Source organism: Hippoglossus stenolepis, chromosome 15, assembly GCF_022539355.2.
Source record: "Hippoglossus stenolepis isolate QCI-W04-F060 chromosome 15, HSTE1.2, whole genome shotgun sequence".
Classification (NCBI taxonomy): Eukaryota; Metazoa; Chordata; class Actinopteri; order Pleuronectiformes; family Pleuronectidae; genus Hippoglossus; species Hippoglossus stenolepis.
Window position 1 is genome coordinate 12,713,948 of NC_061497.1, and position 27,925 is coordinate 12,741,872.

General features: G+C 41.3%; 2 protein-coding genes across 2 annotated transcripts; both read left to right on the forward strand.

The window, feature by feature from the left end:
* Window positions 1–2,256: 2,256 nt before the first annotated feature.
* Window positions 2,257–13,660, forward strand: tmem135 (transmembrane protein 135). The gene is made up of 15 exons (XM_035178134.2): window positions 2,257–2,444; window positions 5,665–5,792; window positions 6,964–7,056; window positions 7,283–7,316; window positions 7,425–7,490; window positions 8,903–8,949; window positions 9,067–9,108; window positions 9,201–9,377; window positions 9,463–9,532; window positions 9,654–9,821; window positions 9,942–10,005; window positions 10,088–10,164; window positions 10,508–10,606; window positions 10,704–10,771; window positions 11,075–13,660. The coding sequence occupies exons 1-15, from the start codon at window positions 2,307–2,309 to the stop codon at window positions 11,208–11,210; spliced, it is 1,407 nt and encodes a 468-aa protein (XP_035034025.1). The 5' UTR covers window positions 2,257–2,306; the 3' UTR covers window positions 11,211–13,660.
* Window positions 13,661–15,252: 1,592 nt separating this feature from the next.
* On the forward strand, window positions 15,253–27,923 carry ltn1 (listerin E3 ubiquitin protein ligase 1). Its single transcript, XM_035179109.2, has 32 exons — window positions 15,253–15,409; window positions 15,602–15,808; window positions 16,510–16,608; window positions 16,940–17,170; window positions 17,270–17,322; window positions 17,440–17,620; window positions 18,080–18,253; window positions 18,456–18,646; window positions 18,970–19,117; window positions 19,219–19,476; window positions 19,649–19,960; window positions 20,214–20,432; window positions 20,514–20,555; window positions 20,666–20,846; window positions 20,953–21,192; window positions 21,278–21,431; window positions 21,548–21,698; window positions 21,826–22,027; window positions 22,138–22,294; window positions 22,588–22,701; window positions 22,810–22,937; window positions 23,034–23,169; window positions 23,262–23,406; window positions 23,664–23,877; window positions 23,966–24,203; window positions 24,354–24,431; window positions 24,521–24,707; window positions 25,273–25,438; window positions 25,532–25,752; window positions 26,505–26,699; window positions 26,866–27,033; window positions 27,204–27,923. Exons 1-32 carry the CDS (start codon window positions 15,368–15,370, stop codon window positions 27,264–27,266), a joined length of 5,295 nt encoding a protein of 1,764 aa, XP_035035000.2. The 5' UTR covers window positions 15,253–15,367; the 3' UTR covers window positions 27,267–27,923.
* Window positions 27,924–27,925: the final 2 nt, after the last annotated feature.

The following is a 27,925-nucleotide window of genomic DNA, read 5'->3' on the forward strand; positions in this document are numbered from 1 at the left end:
TGGCAACAAAACAAGTTGCCATTACTGCTGGATTTATTTAACACCGAATAGAATAATTGGAGATGGCTTAAAAAACAAACCAAAACTTAATAAATTCCTTTACAATGTGATTTGTAAATTATCAAAATAAATCCCCTTGAGCCAAATTCATTAACATTCACATAGCAAGTAGCTGAGCTCTTTAAATTAAGTCGAGATATCTATTTTCGTAGTTGTAGAAATACTGCACAACCAGTGAAATAGACGTAATCTCAAACCAGCACCTCACACCTTGCATCTAAGGAGTGCAGAGGCTGACACCTGCTGACCAACTCTGAACAGTGCAGCAGTAGAGATCAAGCCGGGTGAACCGATGGCTCCACCTCTCATCTCTGAGCTTCCTTTTTCTAAAAAAAAACAAAATCAGACAATGGCTCAGTGGTGATATGATGCAAAAACCAACACTCTGTACTGTTTATACTGGAAATAAAGTCACAATGGCTTAAAAAAGTGTACTGTTATTACTCTGCTATGTGCTTGTAGGTCAACAGGGTCAATCCCTCCACTCGGGGGATGATTATGTTGTCTTTTGTCTTGTGGCTCCATTGTGACCACTGAAATCCAAGCCTGTAGAAACAGGGCCGTTTCAAGGGACTTTGAGTGCCCCAGGTTAAAGGGACCTGGGGGCCTCTACACAATGGGTTGTTGTTGGTGACTAATGTGATCAGCCATTCTCATGGGCCCCCTGTCAGTTCGGGGTAATCACCTACTTTGCCCACCCTGTTGGGACACCTCAGTGCGAAAGAATACACTGTTCCACAAGATCACGTGAGCTCTCATGTCATTTTCAGTCAGGCATCTGCTCAGTGATCCACTGTGGAATAGACACCTAGTGTCACCTCATTAATAGTTCACCTCAAACATTACGATATTCAGCTTGGTTTAATCGAAGGATTCCCATGCTATCCTCGGGTATGTGTTTTTCTGCTGTTGATTTATTTTAGAGAGAAAACATGCTAAATTTGCTGCGTAATTATCTCGACAATCATATAAAAGAAACAAAATCATGCTGCTGTGTACATTCACACAATCCACACGTCTCCCTGCAGCGTTAACATCTTGCGTCACATTAAGCCTAAATTCAGATTGAGAGGTTTACGTATAAAGAAGTTCTAAGAACAAAGCTTATACATCATGTAACACAGCAACAAATCTCTAATATACTAATCTTTATAAATCTGGTTTCAATGAATACCCAAGTTACCCAAGTACCACTCTGTCTCTTCAGCCTAAATCTTGAGAAATGATTTTGGCGGAGCAAAAGCATTTGGACGGCTGAATCCAATTTCCAAGAATTAATTAGAAGTAAATTCAAACTTAATATCACAAAACATATTTTAAACAATTATTAGTGACAATTTAATCCCAGGATATAAATGCATTCTACACTTTTTTATGAACAAAACTTCTGTCTGTGTGACTGTTTTAAACCAGAAGATGGGGCCCTTGAGTATCTACAGACAGAAGTTTTATGAACAAAACTTCTGTCTGTATGACTGTTTTAAACCAGAAGATGGGGCCCTTGAGTATCTACTCAACTTTATTATTCTATATGCAATTCTTTTTGACTCACAAACTGACATTTACAGCATTTATCTTAGACCTTGAATCAGCACTTAAATCAATACATTTATAAGGTAAAAAAAAGAGAATTAATATGGTGAATATCTACATTATTATTATTATTAATATTACTATTATAATAATTATCATTATTATTAATAATGATATTATTTTTCATGTATATATGACGTGTAAGGGCTATATAATATATATGTGTGTGTGTGCGCTTTAAATGTGTTGTCGTCGTAACCTTATTTTTGATAGTTTTAAGAAACAACTCACAATCTATTTCTATGATCTTGTTTTTAATCAATGAAATGTTTTTTTTTATTTTTATTTTTGACTTGTTTATAGACCTTTTGCTAGTTTTATGCTTTTATCCTAAGTCTTTGTTTTATTGCTAACGTGTTGTTATTGATCCAGCTTATTTTTAATGTCTTGCTGCATTTAATGTATGAAAGGTGCTGTATAAATATAATGTATTATTATTATTATTATTATTATTATTATTATAAAACATTGCGGATAAAATAGTTTTCACTGGGATTTGAGTTTTGAACACAGGATCAGGATTTACTCCAGTAACCATTTTACGTCCAGCGCCGTGCGCGTTCACAGCTGTTCTGCGTGCCATCGCAGGGCCTGGCAGTGAACGCGCACGCTGTGTGTACTGGGTGTTGTGGTCAGTGTTCAGACCTGCAGTCATGGGCGCTCTGAGCAAAATACCACACAACTGCTACGAGATCGGTCACACATGGAGCCCGTCGTGTGCGCAGGCTGCCGTGGACATAACCCGGGGGGCTCTGGAGGTCTCCTTCAAAATATACGCTCCTCTCTACCTGGTAGGTTTCACCCGCTGTTCTGAGACTTGTACACTCTGGGGCTAAAGTTAGCCAGCTAGCCAAGTAATGCTAACAACCTCTGCTAAACGTCATAAAGATTAGCTGCGGTGTCAACTAGCTTTCAGTCGGGGACTCACCGCACCTCGCGGGTTCGTTTCCGGGAGGTTTCAGGCTGTTCTGACACACAATTCATCCAGAACACGGGGCCTCCTCAAGAGGACTTTCTGCTGACTTCCAGAGAGGAAGTCTGGGTTCAGACTTCAGGAGAGTCCACCTGGGTGCTGACCTCGAGAGTGTCCGCCTGGGTGCTGACCTCAAGAGAGTCCAACTGGGTGCTGACCTCAAGAGAGTCCAACTGGGTGCTGACCTCAAGAGAGTCCAACTGGGTGCTGACCTCAAGAGAGTCCAACTGGGTGCTGACCTCCACAGAGAGTATGCCTGGGTGCTGACTTCCAGAGAGTATGCCTGGGTGCTGACTTCCAGAGAGTCTGCCTGGGTGCTGACTTCCAGAGAGTATGCCTGGGTGCTGACTTCCAGAGAGGAGTCTGCCTGGGTGCTGACTTCCAGAGAGTATGCCTGGGTGCTGACTTCCAGAGAGAGTCTGCCTGGGTGCTGACTTCCAGAGAGAGTCCACCTGGGTGCTGACTTCCAGAGAGGAGTCCGCCTGGGTGCTGACTTCCAGAGAGAGTCTGCCTGGGTGCTGACTTCCAGAGAGAGTCTGCCTGGGTGCTGACTTCCAGAGAGTATGCCTGGGTGCTGACTTCCAGAGAGTATGCCTGGGTGCTGACTTCCAGAGAGAGTCTGCCTGGGTGCTGACTTCCAGAGAGTATGCCTGGGTGCTGACTTCCAGAGAGTATGCCTGGGTGCTGACTTCCAGAGAGTCTGCCTGGGTGCTGACTTCCAGAGAGAGTCCGCCTGGGTGCTGACTTCCAGAGAGAGTCCACCTGGGTGCTGACCTCCAGAGAGAGTCCACCTGGGTGCTGACTTCCAGAGAGGAGTCCGTCTGGGTGCTGACTTCCAGAGAGGAGTCCGTCTGGGTGCTGACCTCCAGAGAGGAGTCCACCTGGGTGCTGACTTCCAGAGAGAGTCCACCTGGGTGCTGACCTCCAGAGAGAGTCCACCTGGGTGCTGACTTCCAGAGAGAGTCCACCTGGGTGCTGACCTCCAGAGAGAGTCCGTCTGGGTGCTGACCTCCAGAGAGAGTCTGTCTGGGTGCTGACTTCTCAGAGAGGAGTCCACCTGGGTGCTGACCTCCAGAGAGTCCACCTGGGTGCTGACTTCCAGAGAGGAGTCCGTCTGGGTGCTGACCTCCAGAGAGGAGTCTGTCTGGGTGCTGACCTCCAGAGAGAGTCTGTCTGGGTGCTGACCTCCAGAGAGAGTCCACCTGGGTGCTGACCTCCAGAGAGGAGTCTGTCTGGGTGCATACACAACACATTTTTAAAAACTGGACAGTCTACATTTACACATAGAGTGATGCAGTGTGCAGATATGGACAGGGAAGTGTTTGTCAGAATCAAAAGCTCGATCAGTTTCTTAATCTTTCTTCTTTGTAGGTAATAATGATAATAGTATTAAAAACTTTATTTCTACAGCATTTGCATGCTTCACAAGTGTTGAGGAATTTTTAACCATCCTCACACATTACTGTATATGCCACTATAAATAATGTATATTATATTATATCTGTACAGGAGAATAGTGCCTGTCTAGTTCCACAGATACTCCCTTCTCTCTCTAAGCAGTACCCAAGGTCAGGTTGGACCGACCAGCAATGCATTTCAGTGTCTATGTCTAGGGACTTTCATATCTAACTCAGATGTGCCAGACAGAGAAGCACCAACTTCAACTCTCACCAACTCTTTTGCGTATTTTATCATACCTTAGGCTTAACTATCCAATAGGATGCGAACACCTACATATAACATAGAGAGTGACAGCAATTCTAGCCGTTCATGGATGTGCTGTTAGAATGGGTGACTCAAGTAGAGGGAGATATACTGGATCCTTGATGCATCAAGTCTACATTAAAATCTTCAGCATAAGACATCAGCTGAGTTCTCCTTTCACCAGCTTCCAGAAAACTTCCATAACAACAAGGAGAACAAAAAAAAAACCCCAGTTAAAATGAATAAAACAAATAAATCCCCAAAGCCATATAAAGAGAAAGGCTTTTCAGGACGGCATTTAAACGGAGCTGTGTCAGGCAGCATCTGACTCCACATTATAAACCGTAGTAAATGTGTCAAAATGCTTTCGTCCACTTATCACTGTTTGTTCTTGCTTGGTATGAAAACGTTTTACTCTGTCCTGGAACAAGGCCTCCTTCACAGATTCCCCTTGTCCATGAGCTTTCAGTTTCTTGGCTGTTAGCTCACTCACTGCTGCCTGTGTATCGACTCTGTCGGACTGTGGTCATGTGAAAGCTGAAAGCTCTGATCATTCTATCCATTTGTCAGTATAGCTCAGTGGCTTATCTTTTACAGCACTCAAATGAAAATAAAGTTAAACAACTGATTGTGCATATCTCTTGAAAAGCCATGGTGCGGTGAAGAGGTCCAGAGATGAGCTGCTGTAAAACCCTTTATCAATTTACCTCTGTTGTCTGTAGCCTTTGAAAACATAAAAACTAAAAGAAATATGATAATAAACCAATAAAGAAGTGGATCAACTCCAGCACAGTCACCACCTTCAAACGTGAAGCTATTTCCCAAGTTGACATGAAAAGGCCTTCAATAGGAAACAGCCTGTAGTGGCAATCCAGGAATTCCCCCTGGAGCAAAAAGTGAATTCTTCCACAGAGGTGTGATACTGTCAAAACTTTAGAAGTATTTATACTAACACTACAGTGTGTTCTGAAGAGCTCAGGGTTACATCTCGAAGCAGTTGTCTGTGTTATGCAGATCATGTATATAGCACAAAGTTTAAGGTTAGCTAACACGTGAAATTCAGCTAAAGTTTGCTTAAAATTATGAAAGCTAACGATGTTAGCAGCTACTTCTCATAGAACAATCCTTCAGTGATGGGAGCTTGTAAAAACATGCAGTGTAATAATGTATTGGAAACCATCAAATGAGCTTCTTGCTGTGTTTTGCTTTGCAGCTTTCAAACCATCATCAGTTCAAGTGGGGAATGTAGTACATTTAAACAACTGTCCTCAAGTTTTCTAAAGCTGTGATTTGGAAACAAAATATGAAAACCAGTAATGCTCTATGTTTCACAGATTGCAGCGATTCTTAGGAGAAGGAAGAAGGACTACTATTTAAAAAGGCTTCTACCTGAGATCCTGTGGTCTACCTCTTTCCTCACTGCCAATGGAGGTCTCTACATTGTTTTCTTCTGCATCCTCAGGTTAGTGCATCCAATTGTAGGTCACACAGCTCAGCTAAGATGAACAGATTTTACATTACACGCATTTGGCGGACGCTTTTCTCCAAAGCGACTTACAATTAGTGCATTCGACATCTATGAGGGGGCAGATGAGGAAGACTGAGGATTGAACCGCCGACCTTCTGGTTGGAGGATGACCGCTCTACACCTCAGCCACAGCCTATCAATCAATTGAAATGTTTGTCATCAAAAAATAAGGAGCCAATGGGTCATCTAAACTTTGCAAAGCCAATTTAAAACCATATAAATCCTCTTTCTTTATCCACTATGTTTAGTAGATGGCAGTCCTCTTCTATACTGTCTTTGTTGCCTCAGTTGTATTGTTGTAACATGCTCACGAAACAAAGATGTAGTGTCTAGTAACAGAGTAAACTTCCGCTTCATGCTTTTGAGAATATTATTGCTCACAGTTGGTTGGTGTTGCGGTGTAAATCGTAAAGTTTTTTGTAAGCAGATCTGAGTGTAAGTGAGAGAAGGAAGTGCCTAGTGTTGTGTAAGTGTGTGTCTGATTGTGGTTAGGACTGGCAACTGCCCAAGCTCAACCAGTGAGAAGAGACACTGTGTAGGTCGGTGAGATCTCCGTATGGTCAGAAGAAGATATTTGTGACCTGAAACATTCGATAATGAACAGACCTGCAAAGACAGACAGGCTTGTACCAAGTAGCAGGATGCACAATTCTAAAGTTAAAGGCAAGAGTGCATAACCAGTGCATGCATACATTTCTACGCAGCCAAACTTTTCACCAAGTCCACTGAGTGTTTACATGGTGTGGCGATCACAGAATGTTTTAGCTCCTCCGCCGAGTAACACCTGTACCCGAATGAAGGTTCCTCCTGCATAACTAATGATCCAAACCACAGTGATGACACCTATTGGACCAATTTGGTGTCCTACATACACTTAAGTCTGGACATGGACAAATAAAACTATTGGCAGGAATGTGCATCGCAGAACCCACATTTTTGTGCAAAAAAACCCTCACAGGTCGACACAATTTAAAAAATGACTAGTCTTATTAAAGCCATACAAATATTTTAAACATGGAGACATTTTTGATTTTATTGAGATAAGAAAGTAAAGGACTGTTATCTGAGGGAATAAATCTAATAACATTTAATTTTCCAACTTCAGAAAACTGTTGGGAGGGTTCTACTCCTGGTCTGCCGGGTTTGGCTCGGCACTGCCTGCCTCCTACATCGCTATCCTCTTGGAGCGCAAGAGCAGGTGAGATTCCAGTCTGTTTATTTTCACTTTATTTGCTTTCATGACTCTTTCAAAGTCTTCTCATAAAACCCATTTACCAGGTCCAGCAATGCACAGAAATGGCACCTTTTTATTTTGGGCTGTAATTCAATTGTTGGATACATCTCAAGTATCAGGGATGTCCTCGTAAATATTGATTCAGTGTTTTATTACCAAACTATGTCTCAACCTTTCTCCCCGTCACCAGGAGAGGGCTGCTGACAATATACATGACAAATCTCGTAAGTGCTGCTGTTTTCATTTAAACATTATCTGTTTTACATCAATTGATACATTTGCTCCTGCCACACAGTGCATTTGTAATATTTGTTGTGTAATCTTGTTTTCAGGCCACTGAGACGTTGTTCCGCATGGCCGTAACACGAGGCATCGTCAAACCCATCAGACATGGCGAGGTAAGACGAAAGTGAAGGCAGCTAAATAATGGTGGTTGGGGCCTTAGTAATATAACAGATAGTGTAGGAGGACACCATCTCTACTCAGTGGCTCCCAGATCGGCTTGAGCTTTCTTTTATCAGGTAGCCAAGCTTCATGAGGACTGTTAGCTAACACAATGTTTCCCTTTCCTTGTTTTCTGGTATGCCTCTCTCACAGACACAACAAGATAAAAAAAAAAAACTGTCAAACCTACACATGACACATACACACATTCCAATGGGCGTTTGTGCGTAACTGGATAAGACCGAGATGTGTGTTTTTGTCTCGAGAGTAAACAGGGAAAGAGCCATGTAAAAAATGGTAGTGGTTTGTTTAGGACAAGGAAGATGTTGAACAAACAGCGTTTATCTGTAAAATATGCAGTAAAAACATTGCCACAAAAGGTAGCAGTACCTCACAATTAATTTAACTATTTGAAAACCCACCCAGTACTAAACGAAGTACTGGAAACGCCTGAAACTCTACATGTCCACATCTTGCTTTGGTTCTTACAATCACAGCAGTGTGATGATTCTAATAGTCTCCGAAAAAAAATGACAGAAATTAAAATGTTCTTTCTTACAGTATTTATTCCAACCCAATAATTGCAAACATAGACATTTAAAAGCAGTTAAATGAATAAACAATGCTCTGACGTAAGCCCACATACTGTAGCCAGTGGTCTGATGTAGGCCCACATAGTGTAGCCAGTGGTCTGATGTTGGCCCACATACTGTAGCCTAGTTCAAGGTCGAGCTGAACAAAGACTCCAAACAATAACGGCTCAGAGAAACAAAATGTGCTTTCAACAAGAAACCCCGAGAAGGACATTTCAGAACAAACACAGACAAACCACTTTTCAGAACGATAGCAGTCACATCACAGGAGTGTGTGTGTCTGTTGGGGGGGATATTATTAATTTTTTTTAAATGTTTTTAAGCGATGTGTATTAGCGCCCCCTCTTAGCTTAATAGGCTGCATAAATGTAAAATAATTTCTTTAAACTGTATCACTCTTTATTTCAGATGAGGGCCTTGCAATGTGCCGTTAGTTTTGTTTCATACATTAATCTCGGATGTGTAGATTCATACCGATGTGTCAGTACAGAATATGAAGTGAGTCGCATCAGCTGTCAGATTTTTATGTATAAACTTGACAGTTGTTTGTGTCACTTGAAGATTAAATTTACCGTCACCTTACAGCAGAATTCTACAGCTTCACCATCAACATGTCATCAATCTGAAATATATAACTTCACTGTCATCTTCTCCTATTGTTTGACAGCTTCAACACAAAGCTCTAGTGTCAATAATTGTACACTTGTACAAATGTTTATTTGGAGTGGAGTCACATGACCATATTTCCTCTTTCTGTCTCTGTTTCCCATTAGGTGCTGTTGTTCTGCATAACTGCGTCCCTCTACATGTTCTTCTTCAGGTCCGAGCAGCACAGTGCACAGATTATTACACTGAAATATGCAACATTGCTTCCTTACGAATATCAAAACCAAATGTTTGGTGTTTAATGCGTTAAATCTTGTGTTTTGTTCTGCAGGAGTAAAGATGGTCTCAAAGGCTTCGCATTCTCTGCACTGAAGTAAGTTCAAGTTAAGTCTCTGCTCCCACAGATGCCTTGATTTAGACTGTTGTCAGTTTTGGGGTGAAGCTCAGAGGCTTCTTGTGTCACAGGTTCATCATCGGGAAAGAAGAGATTCCAACTCACCCTGTCTCGGCAGAACTTGTTGGCACCCGACCCCTTGAGAGGACAGCTGCTATAGAGACGGAGGATTCACAACCGTCAGCAGGAAGGCCCAGCTCCAGGAGGAAGACTCTGGTGGCCTACACCAGGGAGCTGCTAGAATCAATGTGAGAGAACACAGACACATATGGGTTTGTGCAGAGTGGTGGTCAATACTGACATTTTTTTTTCACCCTTTTTTTTATAACTCAGATGCAAACATGGTCCAAGACACAGATGTTGTAAACATTACCAAGACAACTGCATTTCATACTGTATTAAGGTAACACACTTTTAACCAAGATACTACCGTTGGTGTGAGGTTTTTTTTCTCATCAATGATAATAAAAATAATAAAAAATGACTAAATACTAATCCTAAATGTGTTTTCTCTCATTGTCCAGGGCTTCATCAGGATGTTCAGTGTTGGCTACCTGATTCAGTGCTGTCTTAAAGTGCCCTCAGCGTTCAGGCAGATGTTCTCCAAACCGTCACGTCTGCCCTCTCTCTTCTACAACAAGGAGAACTTCCAGCTCGGGGCGTTTCTGGGATCTTTCGTCAGTATCTACAAGGTACATTTCATACACGCTGCTTTGTTTTTCCATGATGTGTCTCTTTTAAATTCTGATATCCTTATAATATGTCATGTGAGTATTGTAATTTTTTTTTTTTTATGAATTTCTCTTATTCAGGGAACAAGCTGCTTGCTGCGCTGGCTGCGTAACATTGACGATGAACTCCATGCACTAATAGCAGGTAACTGCCACATAAAACTCCCGTAGAGTGATCCCTCTGTAGAATCTGTTTGACAGCCGTCTCTTTTCATTTCTCTTTCAAGGCTTCCTGGCTGGTATGTCAATGTTCTTCTACAAAAGCACATCAATATCCATGTATCTCTTCTCTAAGCTGGTGGAGGTAAAAGAATATCTATTCGCAGACGAATCACAACTAATCTCAGTGAAAAGAAACACAACAAAATAAATACATTTCCTATCTCAAGGATAGAGGAACAGGATTTCATGAATATCATACAAAATACGATTCACCCTTTAAATAAAAGATAATATAACATTTACATCTCAAATCTTAATTGAGAAAACTAGTAAATACTGTAAAAATGTGACAGAAATGGAAGTAGGTCAGAGGTTAGCTGACTGACAAAACAACTTCCACAGATGTAACATGTTGCCTTACATCTCATCTTATCTGGATGGCCTTGTTTATCATTAACAGCACATGTACTAATCTCTGTCTTTAGACCATGTACTTCAAGGGCATTGAGGCCGGCCGGTTCCCATACTTTCCTCATGCAGACACAGTCTTATACGCCATCTCCACTGCTATCTGTTTCCAAGCTGTAAGTAATCCGTGCACAAACATACAGATCTACTCAAAAATACAACTTTTTTTTGCTGAGAAAAGATATAATGTTTTGACTCATTATTGTCCCACAGGCTGTGATGGAAATGCAGAACCTCAGGCCTTCGTACTGGAAGTTCCTGCTGCGTTTAACAAAGGGCAGGTATGAATGTGTGCTGTTGTCAAACAACAGAGAGAAATACTTTATTTTCTTTAACAGAGTTTTACTTAAAACAAACAATGTTGTAACAAGGACTGATCTAATTGTGACTGCGTGATTGAAGAGTGTTTGAGCTTTGTATACCGTCACGATGTTTTAACGCAGTTTGCATAAATATATTAGGTTTTTAAAACTAGAAATCCAATTCTGTATTTTGTGCTTCATTATCAGTATTCAGACCTTTTCTGTCCATGTTCAGTTGATCTGTTTGTGAGAGTTTAGATCATTTTCTTTCTTTTCTTCAAGGTTTGCTCTCATGAACCGACACTTGTTAGATGTGTTCGGGACTCAGGCCTCCAGGGACATGAAAGGCTTTGTGCCCAAACTGGACCCTCGATACACCACGCTGCTTCCACCTGGAGTCGACTTCCAACTGGGATGACTTGGTACCAGGCTCAGGGAAGGAGCTGTAGGTTTACCTCAACAGGAAACGGACAGTTTGCTTGTTCTTTCTGAGCGACTTTTTTTAAAGGTCTTATGACTGCTCAGAAGTAGTGATGTTGTTTTATGAGATGGGATTTACTTTGAAGATGTAAAAGTCCAAGATCTGTCCAAATCAGGGCGTCGTGGGTAAAAGGTGTTGTCTTTATCAAGGTCCTTTACTGATTTGGGTTGTATGTTCACAGCTAATTGGTGAAATAACTGAAATGGACAAGTTTGGAAGATTGAGATTGAAATCAAAATTGACAAGTATATTAACAGTATCTTAAGTCCCAATGAATCCCTTAACCGTACAATACAAATAATAATGTAATAATAATATAAATGTTCAAGAAGTCAATTTGTATTTGGCAGGTTCTTCTGAACCTGTTGAGGGTTTATGCAGGGGCGTTGCAACAGGGGGGACAAGGCAGGCAATTTACTGGGGCCCCTAACCTGAGAGGCGGGGCTCTGAGAACATTTGACTACGTATGTCCACAACAATTATAATTGTGTGGGCCCCCAAAAGTAGTATCAGTTCACCCAGACCACAAAAAAAAAGCAAAATTTGGTTTAGTGGAATATAAAAACTACACTTAGCATGCAGCAAATTTTATTTTTATCCTTAAATCGTTATGTTTCTATCGTTTTTGTTAAGTTACTTGAAGGTTGGCAGCGTCAGAACTCTGGTTATTTGGATGGGTACATGGCAGTCAGAGGGGGAAACTCACTAATCCTTTAGCAACAAACACAGTGATGCCTGATTTTAATTTCGATTTCAGAGGACTGATGGGGAATGTATGAATGTGAACTTTTTCAAGACAATGGATGCAACTGATGATATATAATTATCTAGCCTTATCATATAGTGTTAGGAGTCAAGGGGAGATTGTTTAGATTGTGTTCTGTGATGTGAAACATGGACGTGTGAAGTCGCTGTTGAACTTACATTTTTCATAGCTTAACTGATTTTCTTTCCAATTTCTTTTTTTTAACAGCACTTGACAGTAGAAATTTCAATTGGAGTGAGTAGTACAGCTCATTAGGTGTGAAAATACCAGATATTTTATATTCAAGACAAAAATAGCAATTAGAGCAAAAGGAAACAGTAAATCGACTGTTAAACCCTATTGATTCCACCCTCGTGTGGACAGGTTATTGGGTGAATCATGTTAAGGCTGGAAATCAGACTGTTTGCACAGCACAGATCACTAACCTGATTATTTCAAAAGTTACAGTTAGCAGGTTGTCATTAATCACATTTATCTTAAATGTACTAAAAGTTAATGTTATATGAGAAACATTTAATCAGACTGTGTGTATTTGGTGTCTGCCTCAGGACTTTGATTTTGCAAACTAACTCATTGTGACTCATTTATTTTCATTCCAGATTTTTGTCTGATTTAAGATTTAATCATTTTTGTGACATGGACATGATTCTACATGTAATGGTTTTTCTATCACTCCCACTGCCTTCCTGTTAGAATGAAACTTTCGCAATATGTCACAGTTTTGCATATGGTTGAATTCAAATATTTGAGTCCTATCCACTGCTGTTTCACAGTAAAGTGCAAATGTATTCGAGAGCAAAGTATGAGAAACCTGATACTTTATAGAGGATAAATTGGCCAAATCACAGTGTAATGCAGTCAAAATTTTTAAATCCATATTTAAATCAAACTATATAATTTTGCAAATGTTCTAAAAAAACAAAGTTCGATATTCTCCACCCAAATTTGAGAAATAAATTTCTTCAATCAACCTGAACCATCATTTTCATTTTATTCTCTGGAGGTGATTGGGTTAAATATTACTTAAATATTTAATATCCACTAATAGAAATCATTAACAGAGATTGAATTAAATATTTTTGTATCACATGAAAAATAAATACATTGTGTTGTCGGTTTGAATTTCAATTGATGCTTACTGGAAATTCCAAGATAAACTGTTACTCAAAATCTACGTTGATTGAAATATTGTTTACTGAAGAAGTTGGTGCTGCATCAAACGTTTTAGTGTCTGAATTAATGTGGACAATTGGGAAATCTGTGGCTCGTGTAATATTTCAGTGCTCAACACAAATTCGACATTCATGACACAAATTGGCCGCTTCATTCCAGATGTGATTTCATATAACTAGGTTGTAAAGTAGATTGTTGTAGGGAACTCATAGTTCCGTTTACTTCAGTGTTTTGACTTCAGTTGTTCAACCCAGCTTTAGACACATCTGACCTCCACACCAGAAGCCATGATTGTAAAAAAGAAAATACAATGCAACCTTCTTGTTGAGACTAAGGCAGAGAAAGAGTGAGATAATAACAATCTATCATATTGAATTAAAATACAACTCTCTACAAATGTATTTGATTTATGTAAGAAGGTGTATATTAAAATATTTTTCGATTCCAAGTGCATGACTTTTTTTTAATTCAGTGCTGAGTTCGATCTTATATAATGATAATGTCCGTTTTCTGTTTTTGCTTGTGCAGTGACTGGCGTCACCTGGTCATGAAATCCTACAGTCCAAACTACAGTGTTACAGAATTTGCCTTTTATTTCTCTGATTTAGAACAGTTGCAGGGACATGGCAGAGGCTGTTCCAATAATGTAATGGTCACATTGCCAGTATAATCAGAGTGCTGATGATTTGTTATTAGGGTTTACAGTAGAAGTTAAAGTGAACTTAAGCAAATTTTCAACATCCACAGGAGGACAACACATATTGTCAGACCAATGCAATTTTATAATATACCCATGGGTCCCATAATGTAAATCTTCATGATTTTAGAAACCTAAAACTTTCACCCCAAAAAACTATGAAAAAATGTCCCCTGGCCATTAATGTTGTCTATTGTAAAGTTTCTATAAATGTTAGGATTTCAATAAGTGTAGCTACACACAAACACACAGAGGATGACTGGATATGGAAATTATATTCAAGGTATACGGAGTTTAAGGTTCATTGTGTAGAATGTAGTGACATCAAGAGGTGAAGTTGCATGTTGCAGCTGAACACCCCTCACCTCACCTTCCAAACGTGGTAGCCTTCAGTTGTCCTAAAAACTCAAAAGGTGTTTAGTTTGTCCAGTCTAAGCTACTGTAAAAAAAACACGACAGCCTCCTTAGAAAGGACCCGCTCTGATGTAAATATAAAGTATTTAAATATAAAGGGCCCATTCTAGGGTAAAGAAAACAAGAATTTGTACAATTCAATTGAAACACACTAGTGGAATCATCACTAGGATTATTTTATATTTAATCTCTGCCAATAGATCCCTTTCACCTAAATCTTACACATTGAACCTTCAATGGTCTGATTTCCATGGAACTTGCTGTGCAGGAGGCAGCAGGGGTGAAATCGTCATTATCTACGACTCCTGAACTTTCCTCTAACGGTACCATCAGGTCAGTATTTCCTGTTTTAGGTAAAAATAGCTGAGAAGTTTCAAATGATTCATATTGGGCCCAAGAAATCCTGTTCATGACTCAGAGGACTGCAGTACCTGATATGTTTGTAGAGGGCAGTGATGAGCGTGCAAAGTTTTGAGTTCACTCAAATTGGGGCCAGAAAGAAGAAACACTGCGGAAGTATATCCAAAGAGCGTCAAGAACACACATGTTAGGCGATTTCCCATTCAAAATAAAAGTATTTGTGATTGACCTCGCTTAAATGAAGTTAAAAACAATTCGACAATAGTTATTTTAGTGGTTAGGTGTTGTTTTAAAATGCTCTATAAAATCCTGCATAATCTACTCTTGAATGACTCAATCGATGACTGTTATTAGAATACCACAAAATAGCCGGTTAGCCTGCTAAATTATTATGTTTCAACTCTCTGTTCACACTGTGTTTGTTGTTATGATTCGTTTCGATTTGCGTCTCATTTAATTTGAACATGGGACTAATTTTGGACTTGCAAGAGAAGATTGTTTTTTAGGTGTATCCAAATTGCTTGGGGGGCGGACGCTTTACTTTGAAAGACCGAGGCAGGAAGTGGTCGATTCCCTGACAAACCGGTGATTTTCACTGTGAGTCACTTCCTGTGGTCATTGAAAGTCCTGTCAACAGCGAAAACAAGCCAGTTACTGTAGAAAGTAGAAGAGAAACGCGGATCCATGGGGGGTAAAAACAAACAGAGAACCAAAGGCAATGTTCGGGTGAGTAAACGCACCATCGTAAAGTAAGAGTTAGCAACAGATTAGCTCAAACCCGTCAGAACAACCCGGGATAAACTTAAGGCTAGTTAGCGAACCAACATGTGGCGGTTCTGCCTCAGCTGTTTTGTAACCATCGCCATTAGTATTCTTTTTTTGTGATAATAACCACGCGTTTCTCTCCCGGCCCGCCAGCCATCGAGTAGCGGCCGAGCTGCTGAGGCACTGACCCGGGAGGGTGGCGTCATCCCGGGGTTCGTGGGCTTTGACACGACGGTGACCTCGGAGCTGAGTTACGTCCCCGCGGTCCACGGCGCAGAGGAGATCGACAACCTGGTGGATCCCGACTTCCGCCTGGTGCTCAGGAAACTCTCCAAGAGGGATGTCGTCACCAGACTGAAGGTAAAGAGTGACTCTAACTTATAGGTTTTCTAGAGGAGCTCTGCCTTCTCCCATGGACACAAAGAGTCAAATAATGTCAGAATCCAACACGTTTAGTGACAGTCTAAACATCTAATGCATCCACTGTTACACAACCTGACACGAGGAATTACATAAAGTACGGTATGAAAGAAACCTTCAAAGTAATGTCTACGTGCTGAAATAACCCCTGTCTGATATGTATTTGGTTCAGGCCAGTGTTGTGATAATGCAGGAACAGTGTATATATAACGTGTGTTCATCTCAGGCGTGTGTATTAGTAACGTGTGTTCATCTCAGGCGTGTGTATTAGTAACGTGTGTTCTTCTCAGGCGTGTGTATTAGTAACGTGTGTTCTTCTCAGGCGTGTGTATTAGTAACGTGTGTTCTTCTCAGGCGTGTGTATTAGTAACGTGTGTTCTTCTCAGGCGTGTGTATTAGTAACGTGTGTTCTTCTCAGGCGTGTCTATCAGTAACATGTGTTCTTCTCAGGCGTGTCTATTAGTAACGCGTGTTCTTCTCAAGCGTGTGTATAAATAAGATGTGTTCTTCTCAGGCGTGTGTATTGATATCGTCTGTTCCTCTCAGGCGTGTATATATTGATATTGTGTGTTCTTCTCCGGCGTGTGTATTCATAACATGTCTTCTCAGGTGTGTGTATTTATAACATGTGTTCTTCTCAGGCTGTGCAGGACTTCGGGTCCATGTGTCAGGAGCGGGATGCTGAAGAGGTTAAAGGGGTCCTGCCTTACTGGCCGAGGATTTACTGCAAGATATCAGTGGTGAGCTCATCTCACATTCTCATCATATTTGTGAATATTTTATTTTGTTTCAGCGTGACATTAGTTTTATCCTCGTGGAAACAGTCAGGGCATCTTGAATACTTCACCATCATAGATTTTGAACTATCCTGAGGAAAGTGTCCCTGTTCTACAGAACATGCATCAAATTCACAATGAGAGATATCTATGAAAAAGAGGTCTGACTAAAACTACCCCCAAATTCAGGACGTCATTAAACTGGGACTATATACTCCGTGTGTGTGTGGGTGTGGGTATTCAGGTTTGCTGTGTGCACATTAAGACAATAAGTCTTCATCATTATTTCTGTCAGGATCATGACCGCCGGATCAGGGAGGCCACACAACAGGCCTTTGAGCAGCTGGTGCTGAAAGTGCGCCGCAGCTTGGCGCCCTTCCTGAAGAGCTTGATGGGCCACTGGATTCTGTCCCAGTGTGACACTTACTCACCTGCAGCCTCTACTGCCTGCCAGGCCTTCCAGGCTGCGTTCTCACCTGCAAAACAGCCCGAGGCTCTCGGCTTCTGCAAGGATGAAATCCTAAATGTGAGTAAGAGCGGGGACTTTAGTGCAGACAAAGGGATGTGAACTTTAATCCAATGAGCAAAAATCAACTGAATTAAAATTGTTATTTTGATACTGCAGGTACTTCAAGATATTTTGTTAAAGGAAACAGCAGACACACTGAGTGATCCACAGTAAGTTATCAGTTTAAGTCATTATAGCTTCAGCGGCCATTCCACTCATTGTATATGCGTGGTTATAATGAATGCTATTAGCATCTTTGCTCAGGCTCTGGTCTCCATGTTCTCTAGAAGCGTGACAGCAGAGGAGAGAGAATCCAAATATGTGCGCATGCAGACCTGTTCCCTGCTTGGAGTGAAGAGACTGCTCTCCCTGCTCGCTCAGAACGACAGGGAGGCCCTGGAGCAAAGACTAGTTCAGCTGGTGAATTCTGCGAAGTTCTGGAAGTACAGCAAACACAAGACACCACAGGTACTGGCACAGACTCCACCGTTAACTAAGTAAATCATGTACTTGTTCACCTGAAATGTGCACATAATGAGTATTTATTAATATATAACATTCAATGTTTATTCTATGGTTTCAATTAAATACATTAATCATCACATCATCTTGATCAGATTTTTATTGTGAATAACAGATTGTAGTTTGTAAAGATTGAAAGTGGTAATATGTAATGACTTCACCCCTATAATTCCAAATGTAGTGATCTGAATTTATGTTGCTGTTACTATGCTTTTATGTGGAGTTAATTTAAAGGTAATTATCTGGGGTTTATATTCTGCTCAACAAACCTGTAACACTTGAGTGGACTATAATCTAAAATGATAAATCTACTACATGTGATCTGTTCGTGCCACCTTATATCTAATACAAGAAGCTGTTTTGAGGAGGATGTTTCTCTAACCACCACATTACGTTGCTCCACAGGTTCGAGGGGCATTTTTCGAGATGGTTTGCGCTCTGTGTGAGTTCACTCCAGCGCTGATCCAGGCTGAAGCAGCACGACTCTGCCCTGCCGTCCTCCTCAGTATTGATGACACTGATCCTATCGTGCTGCCTCCTGTGTGGGAAGCCGTTCTTCACGTCGTGTCTAAAGTCCCCGTAAGCTTGTGTTTAAAGGATGATCTCACACATACAGCGATTCACTTGCCATAATGTTGTCTACTAAATAAAGCAAAAAGGAGTAGTAAGCAACACAAGTAGAGTATAGATATTAAAGTATGTGTTTTTAAATTTTTCATCGAGCCAATTTATTGAAATAACTGACGTATCTTATTTTCTGATGTTTCTGTTTCTATCCCAGGATTGCTGGACACATGTGAATGCCAAGAAAGGCTTCCTACCTAAACTATGGACTCTACTAAAAGACGGTGGTAAAGGCATGGCTAAAGCTCTCCACCCTAATTTAATGCCACTCCTCAGCAAACTGCCCCAACAGGTCACAGATCCAACCCTGGACTTTTACACCACCTTCTTCACGTCCCTCACACAAGGGTAATTTGTTTTCACATGTCCATGTACACTTGGGCTGAGAGCTAATTCATCAATTTTTAAAGGGAACTGCATTATGAAAATCCATTTTGTTGATTCTTTTTTGAGCAAGAAAATGATCAATTCATCAGAAGTTTAAATGCCAAAAAGGAATGTTTAGATCATTATTTATTAGTAGTTGTCTAATACAAATATACATTTCATGTTGCACAATCCTTGAGCCCACCCATTACATGATTTTGCATTTGAAATATCTGCTGTATCACTCCTATTCCCTGTGTTAATATTGTTATATTGATTTCAACCATGTCGTCTGTCTGTCTTAGCCTTTCAAGTGAGCGTGCAGCAGCAAGTCCATCAGAAAGTGCAGTTATAGTCAACTCTGTGGTTGAGTGCTTGAGGTACTGCATACTCCAAAACACAGAAAAAATGGAGGATCAGAGAAAAATACGGACCATGCTCATTTCACAGCAGGTGGGATCACAGAGTAGCACACACTTTTCTCACCCTGTCAAATCTACCTCCTGTCAAGTCTCCACGTTTTCTACATTGTTTTGTTGTTTTTCTTTTTGTAGCTGCTACCTCTCCTCGAAAAGTCCCTCGGCAATCCCTCCCTTCAGAATGGTCCTCTCTTCCTTTTGGTCACTGAAATGCTGGTTTCCTGGGAGAAGAGAGCAGGTTTACTTAGTGTTGGTGAAGCAAATGACAGCACGGGCGTCTTTGAAGATCTTCTGGCTGACTTCTGGGAGGAGCTTGGTCTTCTCTTTGTCAGATATGTTGACGTTGAAGAAGCGGATCCACAGGCTTTGGAAGGAATAGCCACTTTGCTGCAGGCAAGTTTTGGTTTAAGACATAATCACCACGGAAATTTCCATGTTGACACGAAGGACACAGCAAATCAATACGGCTGTCCGATTCATTCATGTCTTAAAAAAGTGGCCAAAGTGAAACAGAAAACAAAATGCCAAAATAAATCTTTTTTCTCACCATCTCTTATGTCTGCAGGTGATGCGCTACCCCGAGAGAGTAAACAGAAACCACATCCAGAAGAAGAAATCTGTCAAGATCTGTTTCTCTAAGCCAGAGGACAACGAGAAAACTGAAGTTGAGGGGGATAATGTTGAGAAGCCTGCGCAGACGGTGTCAGAGCTTGTGAATGAGAAGACGTTTGGATCCCTACAGACCCAGCGCTTTGAGGACGTGGTGTGCCAGCTGGCTCAACTGTGCCTGGTGAATGTGAATGAGAAAAACTCAGAGAGGCATCTTGTTTTTCTCTCCCTTCTCCTGCGGTCCTTCCACACACAGAGGGTCTTCAGTGTAAGTTATTTTTGACTATTGTGTATTTCCGTGTCCGTTGTTTTTAATCATTGTGAGTCGAATGTAAGCACTTCTGTCCACTAATCTACATCATTTATTTATTGGGTATATATGACCTTTTAATGTATATATTTGGCTAAATTCAATATAAACAAATTTAAAACGCTTGTATGTTAATTTTAGATTAAAAAATGAAGTAAGCTCTGAGTTCCTTGATGCAACTGACTTTTCTTTTGATCTGTGCTTCTTTTAGTCATTGGGCGAGTTGGACGACAGCGTAACAAAGGGCGCTGAGCAGAGAGATGAGCTCAATGAGAAAAATCCAGCAGTGCAGTTCCTGCTGCAGCGGGTGGTGGTGTGGCTGACTGAGAAGGGCCGCACCGACACTGAGCACCTGGTAGAGATGGTTTTCAGCTCGCTCTACTGCTGCAGCCGGCAGGATACCACCCGTTTACTCAACCACATCACCATGGTAACATTGAATGACGTTGATTTCACCCAAATTTTGCTCTTGTTTCATTGCTGACATTTATGCTCTTACTCTGCTTCCTAGATGGATTTGCAGTGGAGAATTATCCTGCAAATTATACAGAGGGTATGTATCACTCAGTTTATGATAGACGTAAATCAAAGTGTGTTCCCTAATCATGCATCAAATGTGCACTGTTATACATGTCTGTGCATCTCTGCTGTCTGTTCTGTTAGGCCTGTGCAGATCCTCAGGCTCTTGACAGCTGTCGTGATTGGCTGAAAGGTTCAGTTCTGGGCGAGCAGCTCCTGGGTTTGGCTGAGGAGCTGTGTCAGGTCGGACACTGCACCCCCAGTTCTACAAGCAGCCAAAGTTGGACGCTTATAAGCCTCGTCCTCTCTCAACATCACAACAACGGTGAGCAGAAATACGTACACCAGCAAAGATTATCTATTTTCTAAATGCTTGTGGTTTTCATTCCAGTCACCAAACGAAAATATTTTTGACCTGTTTTCCCTCGCAGAGCCTCTGATAGGGGAGGTATACATGGAGAAGATATTAGAGAAGCTGCACGCCACTCTTTCTGAGACCAAGAGTCTGTCGGATGCCGGCAACATGGAGCCACTCGTCTCCTTCATCGGTGACGTTGCCTCCACGTTCTTCTCCTCTGTAAAAGACTGTCTTCTACTGCTCTCTGCCGAGGAACTGTTGCTCAGTATCTTCCAACTCACCGCCCAGGATCAAACACACACTCAGCTATCTAGTATGTAGTCACACACTGCTCAGAACATTTAGAATGTACTTGTGAGGTCAGCTGAGTAACTAATATGTGTGTTTTGTTTTGAAAGACTCTCTATTAGATAAACTGAGGAAAGTTTGTGTTGCTGGGATCCAGTCATTGGTCCAAAACTCTGAATGTGAGGGCAAGGAAGGTGGTTTCCTGCACAGTGCGGCTGTTTGGGTGAAAAACCAACTTCTCACCGTCTCTCTGGACATTAAAAGGTAACAAATTGTTGGTTTCCCAGTTATCCTTCCCCAAATTTCAACCCGATGACTGTGTCTTATTCTGTGCAACCATATTATAAGAAACTGTGCTTTTAACTCTTCTTGGTGGTTAGTTTGCAGGTTCTAGTTCAGGCTGTAGAGAGCCTAGTGGAGACAATCATCTCTGGCTGCAATCAAGACTCCTCACTTCTCATCCAGTTCTTTACTCTACTGATGCCAAGCCAGACCGAATGGACAAGAATCAGACAGGCCTTACCTCCTCAGGTGAGTCCTTCATCAAGGAAAACAACAAATTCAGGCAACATACATTGGTTATGTAAATCACGCATTCATTAGATCACAAAACTTGACATTCCTACATTGTTCCTCTCCTTTTTTCTGTCCTGTGCAGTGGATCAAAACACCTTTACTGTCCAGCCGCCACAGAGGGGTTTGTGAAAAACCCTCCAGAGATATGTGGAAGTTTCAGTTGCCAAACAGGTTGCCAGCCCACCTATGTGCCTGCGCCCTATTGGGGAGGGTTGCCAGGAACGTTGCAGCTGTAACTGTCGACCAAAAGGAGGCACAATGTCCTTCAGACCTTAAAGACACAGGTATGCACACAGGACATTAACTATTGTTTCTGTAACTTTGTGCTTTTCGTGTGAATGTCAATCTATGATCCTGTTTAATATATTTTGATATGCATGTTTTTCTTTGACAGTTTCAGAACTGCTGCATGCACTGCAGTGGTGTAAGGAGGTAGAGTACAGCCCCACTATAGTGTCTGCCTATCACAAGCTGCTGACTGAGTGGGGGCTGTCAGACGGACTCAGCAGCCAGGTTCCGACGACACGCCTGCTGGAGACGTTCTACTCGAGGTGATTTTTGATGAATAAGAGTAGTCGGAAAGAATACTCGGCAGAATATACAAAAAGTACATTAACACATTTTATGATTTTCTCCATAAGCAGAGAATTAAGTCACCTGGATCATTTGAGCCACTTAAAACAATATGGATGTTTATTTAATGGGCTGATTACAAAGAACTTAAAAGAAATATAATAAATGTCACCAGCACTTGTTTGTTTGTAATGTAGGTTTTCTCCCCAATGTGATCATTTTAAACGACCTCCACTCAATATGCTGCATTGTTTTATATATTACTCTGTAGGTCAGTGGAGGATGGAGGACTGTGGTCTCTGACTCTAGAAAACTACATCCACACCAACAACTTGGCAACCACTTGCAGTGCAACCATTAGGGAGCTTTACAAATCTGTGGAAAGGTCAGTAACTTTATATGTTGAAGTCATTTATATTTTCACATTAAAAGCTATTCTGTTGTCACCCTTACCACTGTGTTACATGCTAAAAGATGGTCTGTGCTTGATCAGTTTATTCCCAGTGTCTCAAAGCAAACTGAGCACAATCCAGGTCCTCTGCCCCACTATGACCGATACGGACAAAGAGATTCTCGTAACCCTGGCTACTGCTTCGATTATCAACTGGGAAGAGGATGACAGTGAGTAAACACACTTAAGTATACACGCTAAATATATACATGGGGATTTTTTTACTTCAACCATACCAATGCTAAATCTGACCTGTGTTATCACAGATGTTTATGGAAGTCTGGTGGTGCTGCTGTGCTGTCTAAAAGCCAACACAGAAATGGAGGAGGAGGTTTTACATGCAATCCTGGCCACGATGATGGAGTGGAGGAACAGCAAGGAGGACTGGTTCCTCTTTGGCAGGTAATGTAATCACACAAACCCTGGAAACATTTACACATTGTTTTTAATTGTTCTACTGCTGTACCAACATCTGTCACATCTTTGTCTTTCAGTGACCTGTCCAAAGCATCTGCAGAACAGTTGAACCTCACTGTGGAAATGATGCGTTACCTGTCCTGGCTCGTGGCTCATTGTCCGACGGTTCTTGGCAGCACCCAGTGGGACTTCTTGCTCTGCTCTATGCTAGCCTGGTTGGAGGTGAGATATAAATCATACATACTGTGCTGTTTTGTGACTTTAAGGTTTAGAGGCAAAGGTCAGCCAAAGATTATTTCCTCCAAGAGCTGAAGAAGTTTGAGCCTTGAAGCAGGATGGGTGCCTGTCATCATGTGGTGACAACTCATTGACTCAAAATGGACATACGCCATTACAATGTAGTTGTGTTTGTTTTGGTTGTACATCTTCAACAACTATTCATCTGCAGTCACTCATTATCTGTGACTTTCCTATCTCAGACTGCCAGCGAGAATGTGAGGAGTCTGTGGAACCCATGGGTGCAGCTATTTGTGTGTGAGGTCGCTGCACTGATAGTGAACCTGAACCAGTTCTTTGCATCGTCCTCGCCTGACGCTCTGGAGACGCTGCCGTCAGAGCTGGCGGGTGAATGGAGAGACTTCTTTGTAGAAGGAATCTACAACCTCCTCTTGCCTCTCCCTATCAACATTACAGGTACGTGTGGCTTTTATTTTATGAGGTCTGAGGAAGCATTCTCTGAAAAGGGAATAATCTTTTTGTTCTGTTTTCTGTTCAAATAAAGATGCCTTTAAGGAACCGGATGATCCTGTGTTCCCGTTTGCGGTGCTGCAGTCGGTCGGTATGGCTCTGACCTATGTGCCTGTGCAGCAGCTCAATCAGAACTCCCTTCCACCGCAGTTCATAGCCGACCAGAAGACGAACCTGCCAGAGCCCTTGCAGACGCTCCTCAACACACTGTGTCCTCTGCTGCTGTTTAAGGCCAGACCTCTGCAGATCACCGTCTACCACCTTTTGGAAAAGTAAGGATTTTGTGCACAAACACAAGCCTCTTTAAATTACTAGAAAATGATCTCCAATTCCTGCTACAAAAATCAAATCTTGAGATATTTAGGGCACCCAGAGATTAGTAAAGAAAAACAAATCAACATACTTTCCTCTTGCCCATACAGAGTCATGCCTCAGCTGCCTGAGTGTGATGGAGAAGGAGACAATAACAAGTCTGATGATGACAGAGACGAGCCATGTCTGTAAGTCAAAGAGGGAAACCACATTTCTGAGTAAAGATGATATTGTTTCAATAGATTTTTTTTCCTTACATTTAAGTTTCGTTCTTCAGTTCTCCTCCAGCTGCCCTGATGGCGCTCCTGTTCACCTGCGAGGAGCTGTGCGACAGTATCCTGGCGGGGGTTCAAGTAGGAGAGTTTGCAGTGGTGCAGCCTCTCAGTGTTGAACACTCATGCATTCTGGGATACCTGTTGGCCTGGAAGCTGCTCCTCACTTTTTTCAAATCCTCACCTTCTCACGTGAGTCATGATGATGTCTTGTTCAGAGCAACTTCAGTCTTTGTTTCTATTATATTTTGTACATTGTGGTTCATTTTTTTAACTAGAATGTCACTCAGTCGAGCTCATACCTTCGCCAAGGCCCAACAGTCCCCTCAAATTCAATCAAGCCGCACACATTTGCACACACCATATCAGTCCTCTAAATATGCCAGATTTTTATTTGTCCATCTATGTCTATGCATTATTCCCTAGGAAATCAGATAAAATCTTTTTTAAAAGGGGCTGACCCCTTTGTCCAGATCTGCGCTAAAATGTAATTAGTTCTGTCTTGGCCTATGTCCCATGTTTTGACCAAATATTGTGGAAATCTCTTCAGAAGTTTTTGATAATCCTGTTGACAAAAAAAACAACAACCAACCAACAAATAAAACAACGGACTGGGGCGAAAACATGACTTTAACACGTTTTACTTTCTATTAAAAGTGTATAGAAACAAACAGATATATATACGTTTAATGGGGAGAGTGGGCTTTGATGTCTGATGTGTCGATATCAAAATATTGCTCTTCTCGTATATCTGTAGCTGCGTGCCCATTACGCCCAGTATCTGAAGAGAAGCTGCTCCCTAAACAAGCTCCTCCTCCACCTCTTCAAACTGATGCCTGAGAACCCTCTGTACCCCGGCCAGGGGGCAGACACCAAGGAGACCAAAACCTTCTTCACAGAGAGCCTGTCTCTGGCTGTTGAGAGTGAGTACACGTTACCCACTCCTACACACTCTCTGTACCTGACTGTGGAATGTAAACAAGCCCAGTGTTTTTCTCTCTGGTGTTTTCTTGCAGACAGTGACAGCGTTGAGTGGGAGCTCCCTCACCTGGCTTGCAGCGTGTACTACAGCACGGTGCAGGACCTGCCTGCCATGGTGCGGCTGTGCTGGAACAGCCAGGAGAAGAGAGTGAGCGCTGCTGTGGAGAAATTCACCATCAGATACGTCACTCCCGTTCTCTCAGCTGAGGAGATCTCGTCTGTCCACTCCAGCACTCAGATGTTTGACAGCATGACTGTAAGTGAGAAAATACATTTCTGTGACAGCTTGTACTAGCTGTAGACTCCAAATGTCAGATTTAATAAAAGCAGACAAATTGTTCATGATAGTTATGGAAGATAAAGACTTGAGGAGTCTACTTAATTTGCCTTCCTCTATAAACCTGTTTCTTTAAGAAACCAAATAATCTAAAAATATATTTGATATAAAATATAGTAAAGGAGCTGTCAGTTTCAAATTATTACAGCATAATAAATAGAAAGAGTTCTGCTTTTGGGGTATTTCTGACAGAACTACATTTTTTGATGTTTTGATTTATTTCTCTCACTCTTCTAAGTCATAAATATCAGGATCAAGTTACTCTTTTCTGAAGGCCTTTTGTTTTTGGTTTATTTTTCATCTCATCTGCAGTGAAGGTGTTAAATATTTAATTAAATGTACTCAAACTTACCTATATTGTCCTCGTCGGATGTAATAAAGATGAAACATGTTATGGGAGGGGCCACCTAATCGATAAAACCCAGCATACCTGATCTCAAAGAAATTACACAAAGGTTGATGGGCTTAATAATCATGTAAACTGAACAAATCCTCTGGTGCAATACCTGCATCAAATTTGCAGCATAATGAATCAGAAACAATAGATGCTCTTAATTTGAAATCATCCAGTGCGATCTGGCATTGAATTATAAAGCAGGTGATTATTTGACTGAAGGACTCCCAGTGGCTCAGACAAACAGTGGATTTATTTATTCATCTTCTCGCCCCAGGTTAAAGCCCGCTCCGCAGCGCGGGAGGTGATTGCTACCTATTCTGTGGATGACATCTTCATAGAGTTGGTGATTCAGCTGCCACAGAACTACCCTCTGGGCTGTATCACGGTGGAGAGTGGGAGGCGTGTTGGTGTTGCCGTACAGCAGTGGAGGAACTGGATGCTGCAGCTGAGCACGTACCTCACACATCAGGTAGACACAGAAACACACAGTGGATAGAAGTTTGTGTAGTAAGTAGGGACTTTTTCCTCAACTTTTGGCGCAGAAGTTGTGAGAATACTTAGTTTTTAGGGATCAGAAAATATACAAGAGGATAAAACATTTCCATAAAATCTAAATGTGTATTTGGTATCTTAAGAACGGCAGTATAATGGAGGGCCTGGCTCTGTGGAAGAACAACGTGGACAAACGTTTTGAGGGAATAGAGGATTGCATGATCTGCTTCTCTGTTATCCACGGCTCCAACTACTCGCTGCCCAAGAAGGCTTGTCGTACCTGCAAAAAGAAATTCCACTCAGCGTGTTTGGTAAGTTGTCTTTTGATTATCTGTCCAGATCTCTGGAGGTTTTAAATAAAATATTCACATCGATTATAGTAAGAGATGACGAATACCATTAAATGCATACGGTCATATAGTTCTAAGTCAACATTGCTTTTTGACTTTGTTTTGTAATTGTTTTTCTCATCTTTTCACAGTACAAATGGTTCACCTCCAGCAACAAGTCCACCTGCCCACTCTGCAGAGAAACCTTCTTCTAACACACACGTCTGCTGCCATTTCTCCATCCACCAGGTCTGGGATGACTGATTACATGCAGAGGATTGCTAAGAAACTCTACATTAAGGTCTACTTTATAACATGGGTAGAGTTTCTCTCTGGGAGGATTTCTCCGATTGACATGATCAGTGTTGTTTGGTACCAAAAGTGTTCACAGTAAAATCCAGGAATAATTAAATTTTGGTGACTTTAATGTCCATATTCAGTAGTTTAGGTGAAATGTCAATAGTTTGTATTTTCCAATACATCACTATATTGTATATATGCAGCAGCAGTAGTTTTTCTGTTAATATTTTTTAAAATAATTTTCCTGGACTTAATTTTTATCTTTTGTGTAGAAGAGGCTGAATCACAAAGCTAGGGAAACCAAAACTGGTTAAAAATGGATGTTCTTAATTAAAACAATGTTCCTAATTCCTAATATTTAGGATTATAAAGAGATGATGTCTGATTAGTGACATCCTTCATGACATGGTACGTTCACGCATGAAAAGCAGGAAGGAGAACTTCTTTAGGTTGATTTTCAAAGTTGATTTTCTCCCAAATGTCAAATTGATGAACTATGTCATCTCCTGTGCCTGCATACAGCTGTAAATGATGCTGGAGAGTAAATAAAAAACAACTTGATGGTTATCATCGA

What these genes read in the sequence shown, in the direction of transcription:
- tmem135 (XM_035178134.2), top strand. Translation starts at nt 2,307, where the DNA reads ATGGGCGCTCTGAGCAAAATACCACACAACTGCTACGAGATCGGTCAC. An exon ending in AACCCATCAGACATGGCGAG is followed by an intron (nt 7,491 to 8,902) that starts GTAAGACGAAAG and finishes GTTTCCCATTAG; the next exon opens with GTGCTGTTGTTCTGCATAAC. An exon ending in CTGCGTTTAACAAAGGGCAG is followed by an intron (nt 10,772 to 11,074) that starts GTATGAATGTGT and finishes CTTTTCTTCAAG; the next exon opens with GTTTGCTCTCATGAACCGAC.
- ltn1 (XM_035179109.2), top strand. Translation starts at nt 15,368, where the DNA reads ATGGGGGGTAAAAACAAACAGAGAACCAAAGGCAATGTTCGG. An exon ending in GAATAGCCACTTTGCTGCAG is followed by an intron (nt 19,477 to 19,648) that starts GCAAGTTTTGGT and finishes TTATGTCTGCAG; the next exon opens with GTGATGCGCTACCCCGAGAG. An exon ending in CCTGTCTCTGGCTGTTGAGA is followed by an intron (nt 25,439 to 25,531) that starts GTGAGTACACGT and finishes GTTTTCTTGCAG; the next exon opens with ACAGTGACAGCGTTGAGTGG.